Source organism: Ambystoma mexicanum, chromosome 13 (genome assembly GCF_040938575.1).
Source record: "Ambystoma mexicanum isolate Mex_15411 chromosome 13, UKY_AmexF1_1, whole genome shotgun sequence".
Taxonomy (NCBI): Eukaryota; Metazoa; Chordata; class Amphibia; order Caudata; family Ambystomatidae; genus Ambystoma; species Ambystoma mexicanum.
In genome coordinates this window covers 631,339,360-631,353,043 of record NC_090938.1, presented here as the reverse complement: position 1 = coordinate 631,353,043, position 13,684 = coordinate 631,339,360, and the positions used below count along the sequence as shown (strand labels likewise).

The 13,684-nt window shown below is 52.7% G+C and overlaps 1 protein-coding gene across 1 annotated transcript in view; it reads right to left on the bottom strand.

Annotated features, from left to right (window-relative positions):
• LOC138520479 (collagen alpha-1(XV) chain-like) overlaps window positions 1-13,684 on the bottom strand; it is a 160,235-nt gene that overhangs the window by 14,640 nt on the left and 131,911 nt on the right. The window contains exon 7 of the mRNA XM_069632849.1: window positions 11,263-11,316. Coding sequence (XP_069488950.1) covers window positions 11,263-11,316 — 54 coding nt within the window. The remainder of the gene's footprint in view (window positions 1-11,262; window positions 11,317-13,684) is intronic.

Genomic DNA, 13,684 nt, shown 5'->3' with positions numbered 1-13,684 from the left:
TGTATCTGACAGTTCATTGTCAAGTACTTTTCAGACATTGTCAGGTAGAGTCATCATTGATTGTCAGATGGTATGTGCCAGAGCAGTGTGCACTAGCCAGCACTGTGATTCCTAGGTGAAGAAGTTGGCCACCAGTTGCGTACGGGCTGCCTCCCCCCGTGCCCTTTCCCCTCCCATGCGCAGCGGGCGTGCATGTGGTTGTGGATGTGGGGGCACCACCATGTCCACGGGCAGGCCCCGGCGTGTTGCAACGTTGTGCAGGACACATGCTGCCACTATGATCCTGCACACTATTCGGGGAGCATATAACAGCTGCCCGCCAGAACGGTCAAGGGAGCGAAAGCGTGACTTGAGCACTCCGAATGTGCGCTCCACTATGCCCCGTGTAGCAATGTGGGCTGTGTTGTACCTTACCTTGGGTGGCGTGGTGGGGTTCCGGATTGGGGTCATCATGTGGGGGCTGATAGGGTAGGCACTGTCCCCTGCGGAGGTGGTGATGGGTATCATTAGTGGTGTTGTGTCATGACCCAGTATCTGACATGCATGCATGTGGAGTGGCATTCATGCTCACCAAGCAGCCATGTATCTCCATGCTGGCCAGCCTCTAGGTCCCGGCATAGGGTAGACATTCTGTAGATGAAGCTGTCGTGGGTGGACCCTGGATAGTTGGCATATACTGATGTGATGATTCCCTTGGCATTGCATACAACTTGGACGTTGATGGAATGCCAGTGCTTGCGGTTTCTATAGATGTGCTCTGTTGCCCTGGGTGGACGTAGAGCCACATGTGTGCAGTCAATTGCACCAAGCACTTTGGGGAATTGAGCCACACCATAGAATTCCTGGATGCACGTCCGCCTTTCTGCATGAGTCCTGGGGAGATATATGTGCCTGCGGACTGAAGGCCGTGCAGTGATGATGTTCAAGACCTGGTGTAGGCAGCGTGACTGCGTGGCCTGTGACACACCACCCACTATGGCACTTGTCCGCTGAAAGGATCCAGTGGCCAAGAAGTGCAGTACATTCAGGACCTTCTGCAGGGGGCTGAGTGCTTGGGAGCACAGGGTGGGTGATGTGAGGTCATCCTCCCACTCACTGACCAGGTCCAGTATGATGTGTGCTGGAAACCTGTACCTCCCATACACCTGGTCATCAGGCATCCCGAATAGGCTGGTTCTGGGTGTGAATATTCTGGCCCTGACTCTCCTCCTCATCCTCCTTTGGTAGCCCACTGCCACTGCTGCTAGGAACGGTATGTTCATCCTGGCATCTGGCTTGTTTATTGAAAAGTGCGCAAATTAATGCCTTGCGCGTGTAGTAGGCAGCGTGTGAGCCTCGCACCCCTGGAATCGGGTTCCCACTCCAATCGCGTGTGGAAATTCCCACGCTGCAGGCATACAGGTGCGCTGACGTACTTGGCTGTGTAAGTGGCCGCGCGCCCCTGAAATACACGTATATAGGCCAATGGCGTGTAAGCGCACTTTTGGGCAATTACACGCGATGAAATACACGTACATAGGCCAATGGCGTGTACGCGCACTTTTGGCCAATTACACGCGATGAAATACACGTACATAGGCCAATGGCGTGTACGCGCACTTTTGGCCAATTACACGCGATGACACTCTGACGTGCAGGATTTCCACGTGTGCTCGTCTTCACGTGCTGAGTGGGGAACGCCCGTGCGGATCACGTCAGACGCGCTTACGCGATGAGGGACTCTGGTCCAATAGAATCGCGTATGCGTGCTGACGCACTTACGCGCTAAGGGCCTTTCCTCGGATTTCACGCTGACGTGCAGGAATTTCACGTGCCAAATCACTCCGTATCAAGCTGGCCACCCGAAAACACACGGAACACCACGCTCCTGCCCCGAAGGCCGAGTTACTGCCCCCCAAGTGCCCTGAGCAGCCTCCCACGTGCTATCTGCTGCTGCCTGCCTGCCTGCCTGCCTGCTGCCACCGTGCCCTGCCATTTGGTGCCTGCACATCAGCCATCTGCAGGGGTCCAGTTGCTGTGTCCACCCCTGCTGGAACTGAAGACTCCCAACTGGGATTACATCGCTCCACAGCCCAGCCCCAGGACCCAGTTGCCCACCCACACCTGCCTCTGGGGTTGCCATGTCGGGCACTTCTACATCTGGCACCAGTGGCAACCCCAGGCCAGAGGGGCAGAGGGGCACCAGCTTCACTGCCACCGAAGTTGGTGTCCTGGTGGAGCATGTCCTGGGGCAGTATGATGCCCTCTTTGGATCGTCCCGCGCCAGCAAGGAAGGACGGGAGAGGATCTGGGCCGACTGTGTGGTTGCCATCAACGCGGAGGGGGTGGCAACCCGCAACGTCTTGAAGATCAAGAAGCGCTGGGAGGACTTGAGGTCCAGGACCCTTGTGAAGGCCCGGCGCCTCGTGGAGGGGGGCCGGGGCCACATGAGTTCCATCCAGAAGAGGGTCCTGGAACGCGTACGCCCAGCGCTCCACGCCCAGATCCTTGAGAGGGAGACCCGTCTGGAGTTGAGCGGTAAGTGTCCAAGCATCACTGTGTGAGACAGGGCATGTTGCGGTGTGCTGGTTCTATGATACTTGCCTGTATGTGTGCCATGTGCCATGTATGCATGTATGTGTGCTGGGACATCATGGTAATGCATGTGCGACCAGTGATGTGTGACCCACATGGTTGTTGCATGTGTAGAAATGCGGCATGGGGAGCACTATGCAGATTTGGGACATGAGAGCATGCCAGTCTCTGTACCTGGACATGGATGGGGGTGAGGATGGGTGCTGATGCCAGGTACATATATGGTAGCCATGTCTGTGTGCCTGACCTGCATGTCTGTGACTTGTGCATGCCATGGATGCATGACTCATGTGTGTGACAATGCACAGATTCAGTGACGCACCCACCTTACCCTTGTTTTGCCTGTGTTTGGTGTGATTGTGGCCAGATGGATGTGACTGAGGTGTAGTGTGTGCATGTGATATGCATGAGCCATGATGCATGTGAGTTACATTTCATTGAATGTTTCAAGAGTCAATTGGACATGCATGGAAATGTGCATGGCATGCACCATGCCTGTTACTGTGTGTGTTTTGCCTGGACTGACCCATGTGTTGTGGAGGGACATGATGGAAGTGTACTTTGACAGGGGTGCTCATCTGCTATTGCTTCCTGTCTAGGGGACCATTGTACAGTAGCCTGATGCTTGTGTTCTTTGTCTCCCTCTACGCAGCGGCTAGTGAAGAAGAGGGCGGAGACGGCGCTGTGGAGCAAGGCGGCGGGGATGCCCCCACGGCTGCAGCGGAAGGGGTGGGTGAGCCCCCACAGGGGCCTGCTACGGCGGGAGACGGTGAGGAGCCATCCAGGTTGGTGGTTTGCACAGAGGAGGAGGAGGCCGACACTGGTGCACACATGGGCCCTGGTGGGAGCATCCCTGCTGGTGCAAGTGGTGCAGTCCAGGGCCAGGGGCAGGAGGCAGCACAGGTCACCGTGGAGGGGCCTGTGCATGTCGCTGTCCCTGACCCTGACCCTGTGAGTGCACCACCATGCACCAGCAGGGATGCCCCGTCCCAGGCCCGTCCGCAGGTAGAGGGGATGTCCATGTCAACTGACTCCCCTCCACCTGCGGCCGTGGGAACCCCTGGCCGCGTGGAGCAGGTCCTGATTGGGGTCGCGATGCGCACGGCTGTGATTCGTGATGCCGTGCGTGCTTCCCGGGAGGAGCACGCACGTCATCACGAAGTGCACCGTGCCGACGTGGCCCAATTGGGATCGGCCATGTTCGGGGGGTTCCTGCATGTGTTGGCCAATCTGACGGCCCTCTCCTCCTCTGTGCAGGCTATCCACCAGTCGTTCTCCTTGCCGTCTTCCGGCCCAGATGCCACCATGGCCCCCTGTGGACCTGCCCCGACCAATGCAGCCAGCTCGGTGGGGATCCCATCCCTGCCACAGTTGGGAGTCGGAGGTCCAGCAGGGGTGGACGACACAGCAAGTGGACCCCAGCAGATGGAAGATGTGCCGGCATCATCGGGCAGGGCACGTGCACGACGGCGTCGGTGGTTACCATCAGCCTGGATGCCGTCGTGCTGGCAGAGGCAGTGGCGTCGCAGGCAGCAGCGGGCTCGACGTGGGAGGCATCATGGCTCAGGGCCATCAAGATCGGAGGGGCAGGCATCGGCCGGAGGGCAGGGCAACCCTGGCATGGCGGTGTGTTCCGTGTGGGAGGAGTTTGGCCAGCGGATAGGTGCGGAGCGGCAGCGGGCGGAAGAGGAGCGGCTCGCCATGGCCAGGGCGGAGATCTCCATGCATCAGGCATTGAGGCGGGCTGAGTGCCTCGAGGAGGCTCGCAGGGAATTTGGAGAGCACATGGGGTTGTCCCTGCGAGACCTCGGGGCCAGGACTGAGTCCCGCCTCCAGGACATTGACGTGGAGTTCGAGGATGCCCTGGCCAGCATCACCAAGTGAGCCGCAGGACTAGCCCGCTGCCTTTGTATATAGTTTTTTAGTTAGTTAGTGCTAGGTTTCCTTTATTTAATTTTTTTTTTTTGGACCGCTTGGACAATGGCCACTTCTTTGTACATATTTTTTTAAATAGTTAGTATTAGGTTTAATTTGTGGTGTTGGGCTCATGGACCCTTGAACAATCCTGTAAATATAGTTATTTTTTGTGAGATAAATTTTTTAACTTTCATATTGGTCACACCATGTCGTAATGGTTTATCTTTCATTTCATTCTACATGTGTTTACTTTGGACGAAATCTATTCATTTTTCTATCCTTTGTTTTTTGGTTTCTAATTTTTGTTCCCGGACATGGACCTTTTATTTGCTTTACCAGATAGTTGTCAGAGTTTACTTTATTTTTATTTTTAATACATTTTGATATTATCTTACACTTGTGTCATTTTTTCTTTGGTTTCTTACATGCCATGATATGGGTTTTGACATTGACTTGCACCCATTGTGCATGTGTGTGTGGCGGACATGTGTTCTTTTGCTTACTTGCCTTTGGGGTTGTGTCATGTGATTGCATTCACTATGTGGGTGCATGCAATCCTTGCCTGGGTGTTTGTGCTGGGTATGCTGGTCATTACTGCCATTATTGTGTATCGTCAGGACCAGGGGCCAGGGGGACATGGGTGGGGGCCTGGTGGAGGGTGCCCCAGGTGGATGGGGGGTTGGGGGTGGTGGGAGACATGGGTTGGCCATGGGTGGGGGCCTGCTGGCAGGTTGCCCACAGTGCTGGGGGTGGGGGTGGTGGGAGACATGGGTTGGCCATGGGTGGGGGCCTGCTGGCTGGTTGCCCACAGTGCTGGGGGTGGGGGTGGTGGGAGACATGGGTTGGCCATGGGTGGGGGCCTGCTGGCAGGTTCCCCACAGTGCTGGGGGTGGGGGTGGTGGGAGACATGGGTTGGCCATGGGTGGGGGCCTGCTGGCTGGTTGCCCACAGTGCTGGGGGTGGGGGTGGTGGGAGACATGGGTTGGCCATGGGTGGGGGCCTGCTGGCAGGTTCCCCACAGTGCTGGGGGTGGGGGTGGTGGGAGACATGGGTTGGCCATGGGTGGGGGCCTGCTGGCAGGTTCCCCACAGTGCTGGGGGTGGGGGTGGTGGGAGACATGGGTTGGCCATGGGTGGGGGCCTGCTGGCAGGTTGCCCACAGTGCTGGGGGTGGGGGTGGTGGGAGACATGGGTTGGCCATGGGTGGGGGCCTGCTGGCAGGTTGCCCACAGTGCTGGGGGTGGGGGTGGTGGGAGACATGGGTTGGCCATGGGTGGGGGCCTGCTGGCAGGTTGCCCACAGTGCTGGGGGTGGGGGTGGTGGGAGACATGAGCAGGTGTGCAGGGTAGTTCCCTGTGGTGTGTGCTGCCTGCAGGGGCCGTGGAGGGTGTACAGGTAATGCCTGGGAGCTCACAGCCAAATCGCGTGTGCAACTTCCCGCGCACCCCTCAAATCCACGTTCCCTGCCATATCGCGTGTGGAACTTCCCGCGCGCCCCAGTAATCCACGTACCCGGCCATTTCGCGTGTGGAACTTCCCGCACACTCCTGCAATCCACGTACCCGGCCATATCGCGTGTGGAACTTCCCGCGCGCCCCTGATAACCACGTACCCGGCCATTTCGCGTGTGCAACTTCCCGCGCACCCCTCGAATCCACGTACCCGGCCATTTCGCGTGTGGAACTTCCCGCGCGCCCCTGAAAACCACGTACCCGGCCATATCGCGTGTGCAACTTCCCGCGCACTCCTGCAATCCACGTACCCGGCCATTTCGCGTGTGCAACTTCCCGCGCACCCCTCGAATCCACGTTCCCTGCCATATCGCGTGTGGGACTTCCCGCGCACTCCTGAAAACCACGTACCCGGCCATATCGCGTGTGGAACTTCCCGCGCACCCCTCGAATCCACGTTCCCTGCCATATCGCGTGTGGAACTTCCCGCGCGCCCCAGAAATCCACGTACCCGGCCATGTCGCGTGTGGAACTTCCCGCGCGCCCCTGATAACCACGTACCCGGCCATTTCGCGTGTGCAACTTCCCGCGCACCCCTCGAATCCACGTTCCCTGCCATATCGCGTGTGGGACTTCCCGCGCGCCCCTGAAAGCCACGTACCCGGCCATTTCGCGTGTGCAACTTCCCGCGCACCCCTCGAATCCACGTTCCCTGCCATATCGCGTGTGCAACTTCCCGCGCACTCCTGCAATCCACGTACCCGGCCATTTCGCGTGTGCAACTTCCCGCGCACCCCTCGAATCCACGTTCCCTGCCATATCGCGTGTGGAACTTCCCGCGCGCCCCAGAAATCCACGTACCCGGCCATGTCGCGTGTGGAACTTCCCGCGCGCCCCTGAAAACCACGTACCCGGCCATATCGCGTGTGGAACTTCCCGCGCGCCCCTGATAACCACGTACCCGGCCATTTCGCGTGTGCAACTTCCCGCGCACCCCTCGAATCCACGTACCCGGCCATTTCGCGTGTGGAACTTCCCGCGCGCCCCTGAAAACCACGTACCCGGCCATATCGCGTGTGCAACTTCCCGCGCACTCCTGCAATCCACGTACCCGGCCATTTCGCGTGTGCAACTTCCCGCGCACCCCTCGAATCCACGTTCCCTGCCATATCGCGTGTGGAACTTCCCGCGCACCCCTGCAATCCACGTACCCGCCCAGCCCATATCGCGTGTGGAACTTACCGCGCACCCCGGTATGCACGCACACGTTTATTTTTTCTCTCTGCGCGTGTCTGTGTTTGTGGGTACCCCTTTGTACGTCATTTGTCCAGGAGGGCAACAGTATTGTACATTGGTCATGTCTGTATATAGGTGCTATTTGTTGGCGCGCCTTTTAGCGCACATTTCTTGCAGGCGCAGACACGCTACCGCCTGCTTTCTTGTGGCGGTCGTGTTTGTGCCTGTTTGTGCCTGTGCGCTGCTTTGAGCGTGCGCCTTTTTGCCCTATTCTATTCCATGAATACGTGTTGTATGCGAGCGTGTGGGCGTTCCGCGCACTTGCCTCCTGAACTTTCCCCGTGCCGCCGACATTCTTCCCCATTCCGAGTGTTGTGCCCCATTTTATTCCCCATTCCGAGTGTCCCGCCCTGTGTTCCGCCTACTTTAGAGCTGTGCGCTGCGCTCGGAGTGATGGCGCAGTGGCCGTGGCGCACGACGTTGGTTGACCTGTGCGCCGGCCTGCGCCGCGCGCTTTTTCGGCGCACGTCCTCTGCTTTTCTTGCGCACGGACTTCCATGAATCGACGTGCGCTGGTTTCCCTGCGCTTTGCGCTGATTTTCGGCGCAGCGCACGTATTGGCCCCTCTGCGCCGGGATTTTCGGCGCACATTTATTCCATGAATCGGCCTGTTAATAGTTCTAAAAAATTAGGAGCGTATGTTAATATAGCCGTTTGCATTTAACCTTTGCTGTGAGTCCTGTAGTTTACGTGTGGTATTCGATCTTTCTAGATCTCTAAATATTTCAATGCAATCTACTTAGATTCTTAGATTGCCACACATAATGAGTAACCATGGTGTAGTTAAATGATGTGAGAAAACAAAATGCGAATTAATCACTAAGAGAAGTAGTAACTGTTGACAATTCCTTTTTCCTACCTTCCCTATATTGCAAATTCTTAGTTTTTCCCGAATTTAAGGTAGGAATCCACACAAGTGGACTTTTGGGATCTCCCCCTTGTTTTCTCACATCATTTAACTACACCATGGTTACTCATTATGTGCCCTCCAGATGTGTTGGACTTCAACTCCCATGATCAATAGCTAGCATGGTCAATGGTGAAGGAGCATGAGAGTTGTAGTCTAAAATATCTGCACGTTGGTCATATTAACCATGACCTACTCAGTGATGTTTTGGCAAACCTTCGAAGCGTTTAAACTGCAGCCTTGGGGTCCTCGCTGCAGGTACACGGTGCCTGTGATCCCCAAACTGCTTTCTCCTTCCAAGATTACACCCCAACCAAGAGGAGTAAAGGACCTCACAAAGCAAAATCTGAACCCTTGTGAGGGTCACTGAGGCAATACCTACCCATAATGTCGACCAACCAATATCATTTCATGAAAATGTTTACGTATGTTTTAAGTCGGATGAGACCTCCCAGCTCCTACTTTCAATTCCTAAGCCCTGTGGTCTCACTCTGGTCTCACTCTACCGCAAGCTTTCTTAAAACGTTTCTTCTCTTTTCTACTCTTCTTTTTATTGTTTTCTACCCTTCTTTTTTATTGTTTTTTTATTGTTTTCTGGTGCAAACCTTTATTTCCTTCTAACCCCCCCCCCCCTTTTTCCCACCCTCACTAGAGCAGCGAATTCCAGCAACAGCATCTCATCATTACGTTTCTGGTAATACAATCGATATGTTTTTTGTGCTATTATTATTTGACAGCAAGAATGCCAGCTGACTATTTTTGACTCCATATTTTGTCTTGTGGAGGATTTCAATTCTCTAACATCACACATAGTGTGTCATGGAAGGTAAAAGGCCGACTGGCCAATAGGGTGGCTGGAAAATGTCCCAAGTCAGGGTGGGGGAAATGCTCGCCAGCAGAGTGGACTTGGTAGATTCCGCCCCTGGTGCCACTCAGGGACTGATTCCGAGCTCGGGATAAAAGCAGTGTAGAAAGCCAACATTATCCCCTCCATTTTCAGTACCACCATTCTCAGGTGGGTGGAGAGACTGTAGAGGGGGGGGGGGTGCCATGCTTTTCAGCTGTAAAAGGTGATAACATCTGTCTTTATGGGGCCAGCGTGTGGATTAGTAACATTGCAAACATTTATTTAAAAAAAGACTGACACTTTTCTAATTTACGAAGCGTCCTTAAGCTTTAAGTAAATTAGAAAAGTGGTGCTGCCGTCTGGGGAATGCTATAATTATGAATAGAAAATTTGTGAAGTAGATGTTAAAGGCAAACTCCCTTTTTTGGATGTAAAAGCAGACTCTGTCAGGAGAATCCCCTGCAGTGCCTGCTCTGCAGTCCTGATGGTTGCTAGGGCCGTTGTCAGGCCGTAAATCAGGCACATGCAAAATCTGAGGCTTTCCTGTTAGTACACCACGTTCCTTCCTTTTCAAAATATGATGCTTTAAAGAAATGTGTTGTTCCTGCTTTGAACTACACATGTCTGTTTTTACAGGGACCACTAAATCGGGCTCAGTCGACACAGAGGAATTCACGGTACTTCCTCTTCATTGGGCAGTGTCATTTTTTGACAAACTTTTGCTCTTTCGCCCCAGGCATGCAAACATATTGGCGAATTCAAAGGGCGAAACATGTCCTGACTCCAGGGCTTTAAGTGAGCTGGGGCCAGCCGGACCAAGCCCTGGCAGTCTCCAGAAAGGGCTCCCGACTAGCCCCAGCCAGCCGACACCTCAGGCAGCCCTTGTAGAGGCTGCACGTTTACACGAGCTGCCTGCAGGTGTCAGCACTTTGGTTTAGAAAAAGAAAAGGCGTAGCCTTTTCTTTTTTCAAAATTGCAGTACTGCCACTTGCAAGCAGGAGGTGTGATCTGGCAGTGCGGCCTGCCTGATGTCTATGTACTCGAAACAGGAGGAGGGCTGGAGGGCCCAGCTCTGTATGGGTTTCCGAGCATGCTGGGTGATGACTAGTTACCTAGAAATACAAGGAGACCTGTGCCCTCCAGCCCTCCTCCTGTTTCGAGTGCAGAAACACCAGGTTAAAGTGGGCTCCTTGAATGAAAGGGCTGCCTGCTGCGTGCGAGCTGGGGCACACTGGTGTCACGCCTTTTGGTGTGCCCAGCCCCTTCTTTTGTTTATAAGGAGGGGCTGGGCGCATCAAATGTGGAAAAATGCCAGTGTGCCCCAGCTCCAACTCTTTTGCCAGCCGCCCCCCCATTAGGGGGTGTGTCCTTAGGCCACACACCCTAACTAGTGCCCCCCCTCGAAACCCAATCCCACTTAAAGCACTGCCTGACTCGGAATTGGCTGACATTTTTCCATGTCCATCGAAAATAGTTATTAAAAAAGGGCAATGTTTTAGCGCCAAATGGTCATGCGATGGTTTTCGCACTGCTGGTGAAATGGCTGGGGGACGTTTCTTCTCCAAATCAACCATTCTGCATACGTTTTAAAAATGGTAAATTTTGTCTCAACAGGTCAGTGGGGGTCATTCCGAGGTGGGCGGTGAGGGGTTACCAGCACCGGTAAGGATGGTCAGACCAGACGTCCTTAGTGGGTCCCGTTAGGGGACCAGGGAGCAAATAACGGGCCCGCAATTTGCGGGCCCATTATTAGCGCCTTCCCCATTCCCATTGAGCCGTATGGGGCTCAAATGGGAATGGGGAATGGTTTTCTGAATGGGGACTTACCGGTCCCGCAAAGGTTGGAATGACCCGGTAAGTCCCCATTCAGAGACACCGGACCCGGACCCGGGTTTGGAGGCAGCCATGGTGCTAATAGCACCATGGCTACCTGCAACCTCGGAACGACCCCCAGTGTCCATAAAAGAGCAGTGTGGCTGGGGAAGAGTCAGTCACAGGCCGAATGGCAATGCCTCAGGTGAACTCTATGGGCCTTTCAATGGCACCAGCCTGTTGGGGGATCACTTTATTCCACCTGAAGACCCTTTGACCAATGGCAGTGCTTGTTCTTACACTAGCGTTCAGTGCTGCCTCATTAGCTCCTGTTGATGCAATTAAAAATGTGAATAATCTATGTAATCAACGTATGTATTCTTTAATTGTTATGTTTAGAGACACTAATACAAATTATTTAACATAAAAATGTGAATAAAGTATACGCTAGCTACTTACCTTTGGACCAGGGGGGCCAGGGATAGCTGGGCACACGCAGTCAGAGAGGTTGCCCTAGGAGAGAAAAGCAGAGTCAATCAACTGGACAGCCTCCAATCCTGGGACCAAAGTCTCTTAGAAGGTTTTTATTTGTATTTTGTGTTTGCTATTTCATAAAGCGCTTTCACCAATAGCACTGTGCAATAGTGAAAATGGTACAAATTATGTAGAAAAAACTATATAGTGAATAGGGACTAATTACAAGTGTGAGGAGAGTAGATGAGCTTCAAGGGTAGTGCAGAAAATACACAGCCTAGGAGGAGTTCTACTAGCAAGGGATTGAGAGCTCCAGTGTTTGGGTGCAAGTAGAGAGAGCTTGCTCACGTGGGGCATAAGAACTGATATGATATGATATGGCATTTATAACGCGCCTATACACAAGTGTTTCAACTGACAAAAGAAAAAGATTGGGAGCATAAGAAGCGAGTAAGGCCATAGACTGATACAAGTGGGGTGCGAGATGTTTACATTTAAACACTATGCATAGAAAAGTTAAACAAAGAAAGAAATGATTCAAAGGGAAGCTGGGCGATGAATTCAAGAGAAGCAGGTATAGAGGGGCATGAGGGGAAAGGAAAGAGAATATTGAAAATCAAGAGCAAAGAGGCAAGTTGATAGCCTGGAAGAACGATTGATACAGCGGAGAAATAGTCACGATGAGAGAAAACCAGTTTAGAATTAAGAAGTTCAGTGGTGTGAAGAGAGGAAAAAGCAAGCTTTGCAAATATTGTATAGCTGTAGACAACACGCACAAGCAGTATTGGAGTGCTTTGAAAAGGTAAGTATGGAGTCAAAATGACTGCAAGATTACGAGCAGATTGTGAGAAAGGAATGGATGAAGGAGGAAGGGAAATAAATCAGGGAGACAGAGAGAAGTAGAACAAGTCAAAGGAGGGAAGAACAGAATCTCGGTTTTGAAAGGGTTACAGGTGGACAAACCGAGAATGCCTCCATGATTGGCTTGCTAATAAGCGGGCAGTACGAATAGTGTGGAGAGAATCAGAAAATGAAGCAAAAGAGACAAAGATCTGAGAATCATCCACATAGAAGTGACAGGAAAGACCAAAGGTATTGGCAACTGAAGCAAGAAGTATTGTCTAGAAAGAGAAAAGAAGTGGACCAAGGGAAGACCCTTGAGGCACGCCATACTGTCAAGGAAAGGAAGTGGGCATTTTACCAGCACAAGAAATTGATCAGATAGATAAGACTGCAACCATAGAAGAACAGAACCAGAAAAACATAGAGATGAAAGGGTAGCGAGGAGTGTAATATGGTCAACAGTGTCAAAGGCAATTACATGATCAAGTAGAATCAAGCGAGAAATAAGACAAGCAGCATCAGAGCCTTAACAAAGAGAAGGAACCAAAGTAAGTAGTCATAGATGAGGAGTGGGGGGGGCGACTCGCTCAGAATAATCGGCGATCGAATAGAAGAGTGCAGGAGTGAGACTTTGGGCCTCATTACGACCCAGGCGGTAAATTACCGCCTGGGTCGTACCTTTACCACCATGGCGTAAACTACGTTTACGCCATGGTGGTTGGCGGACTTACCGCCCCATTCCGAGGTTGGCGGGGCGGTAAGTCCCCAATCCCCATTTACCCTTCCCCATTCCCATTTTTGCCCCATAGGGCATAATGGGAGTGGGGAAGGCGTTAATTACGCCACCGTAAATTACGGTGGCGTAATTAACATCAAGGTCCCTTAGCGCCATGGATTTTAACACCTGCTAAAAGCAGGTGTTAAAACCTCCATGGCGCTAAGGGACCTCGGAATCAGGCGGTAAGGGTCGGCGCTGTTTACGCCGCGTAAACCCCTTACCACCTGAGTCGTAATGAGGCCCTTTATCTTTAAAGAAATTAGCAAAATCAGTAGGAGAAAGTGAAGACGTGGACGAAGGATGAGGAAGGGTACAGGAATGAATACAATTCAAGAGTTGGAACAAATGACAAGGATGAGGGGAGAGTGCAAGAATAAGGTCAGGGTAGATTCATTGTCAGCAAACAATGTAGAATCATAGCTGGAGTGTATTGAAGAAAAAATAATTCAGTGATTGGGATTTTTTCAGCGACTTTAGGCACGGCAAATAGAGACATGGAGGAACAAGAGATCAGGTTTGATCCAGGGTTGGGGAGGTCTACAAGATGGGTGGAAGGTTGAGCTAGGTAGAAGCGATCAAAGGTGGAAAGAGAAGAAAGAGCAAAATCAGCCCGAGACTGGAGAATCCAGTTAGAAAGGGAAGGGCGTAAGATAGTACATGAATAAAGTGAGGCATATCGACAAAACAAAGATTACAATGGGTGTAAGTGGGAGCAGGGCAAGAAGGGAGAGAAGGAGAGAAAGAGAAGAAAGGAGGAAGGAGTGGTCAGAAGAGAAAAAAGCAGTA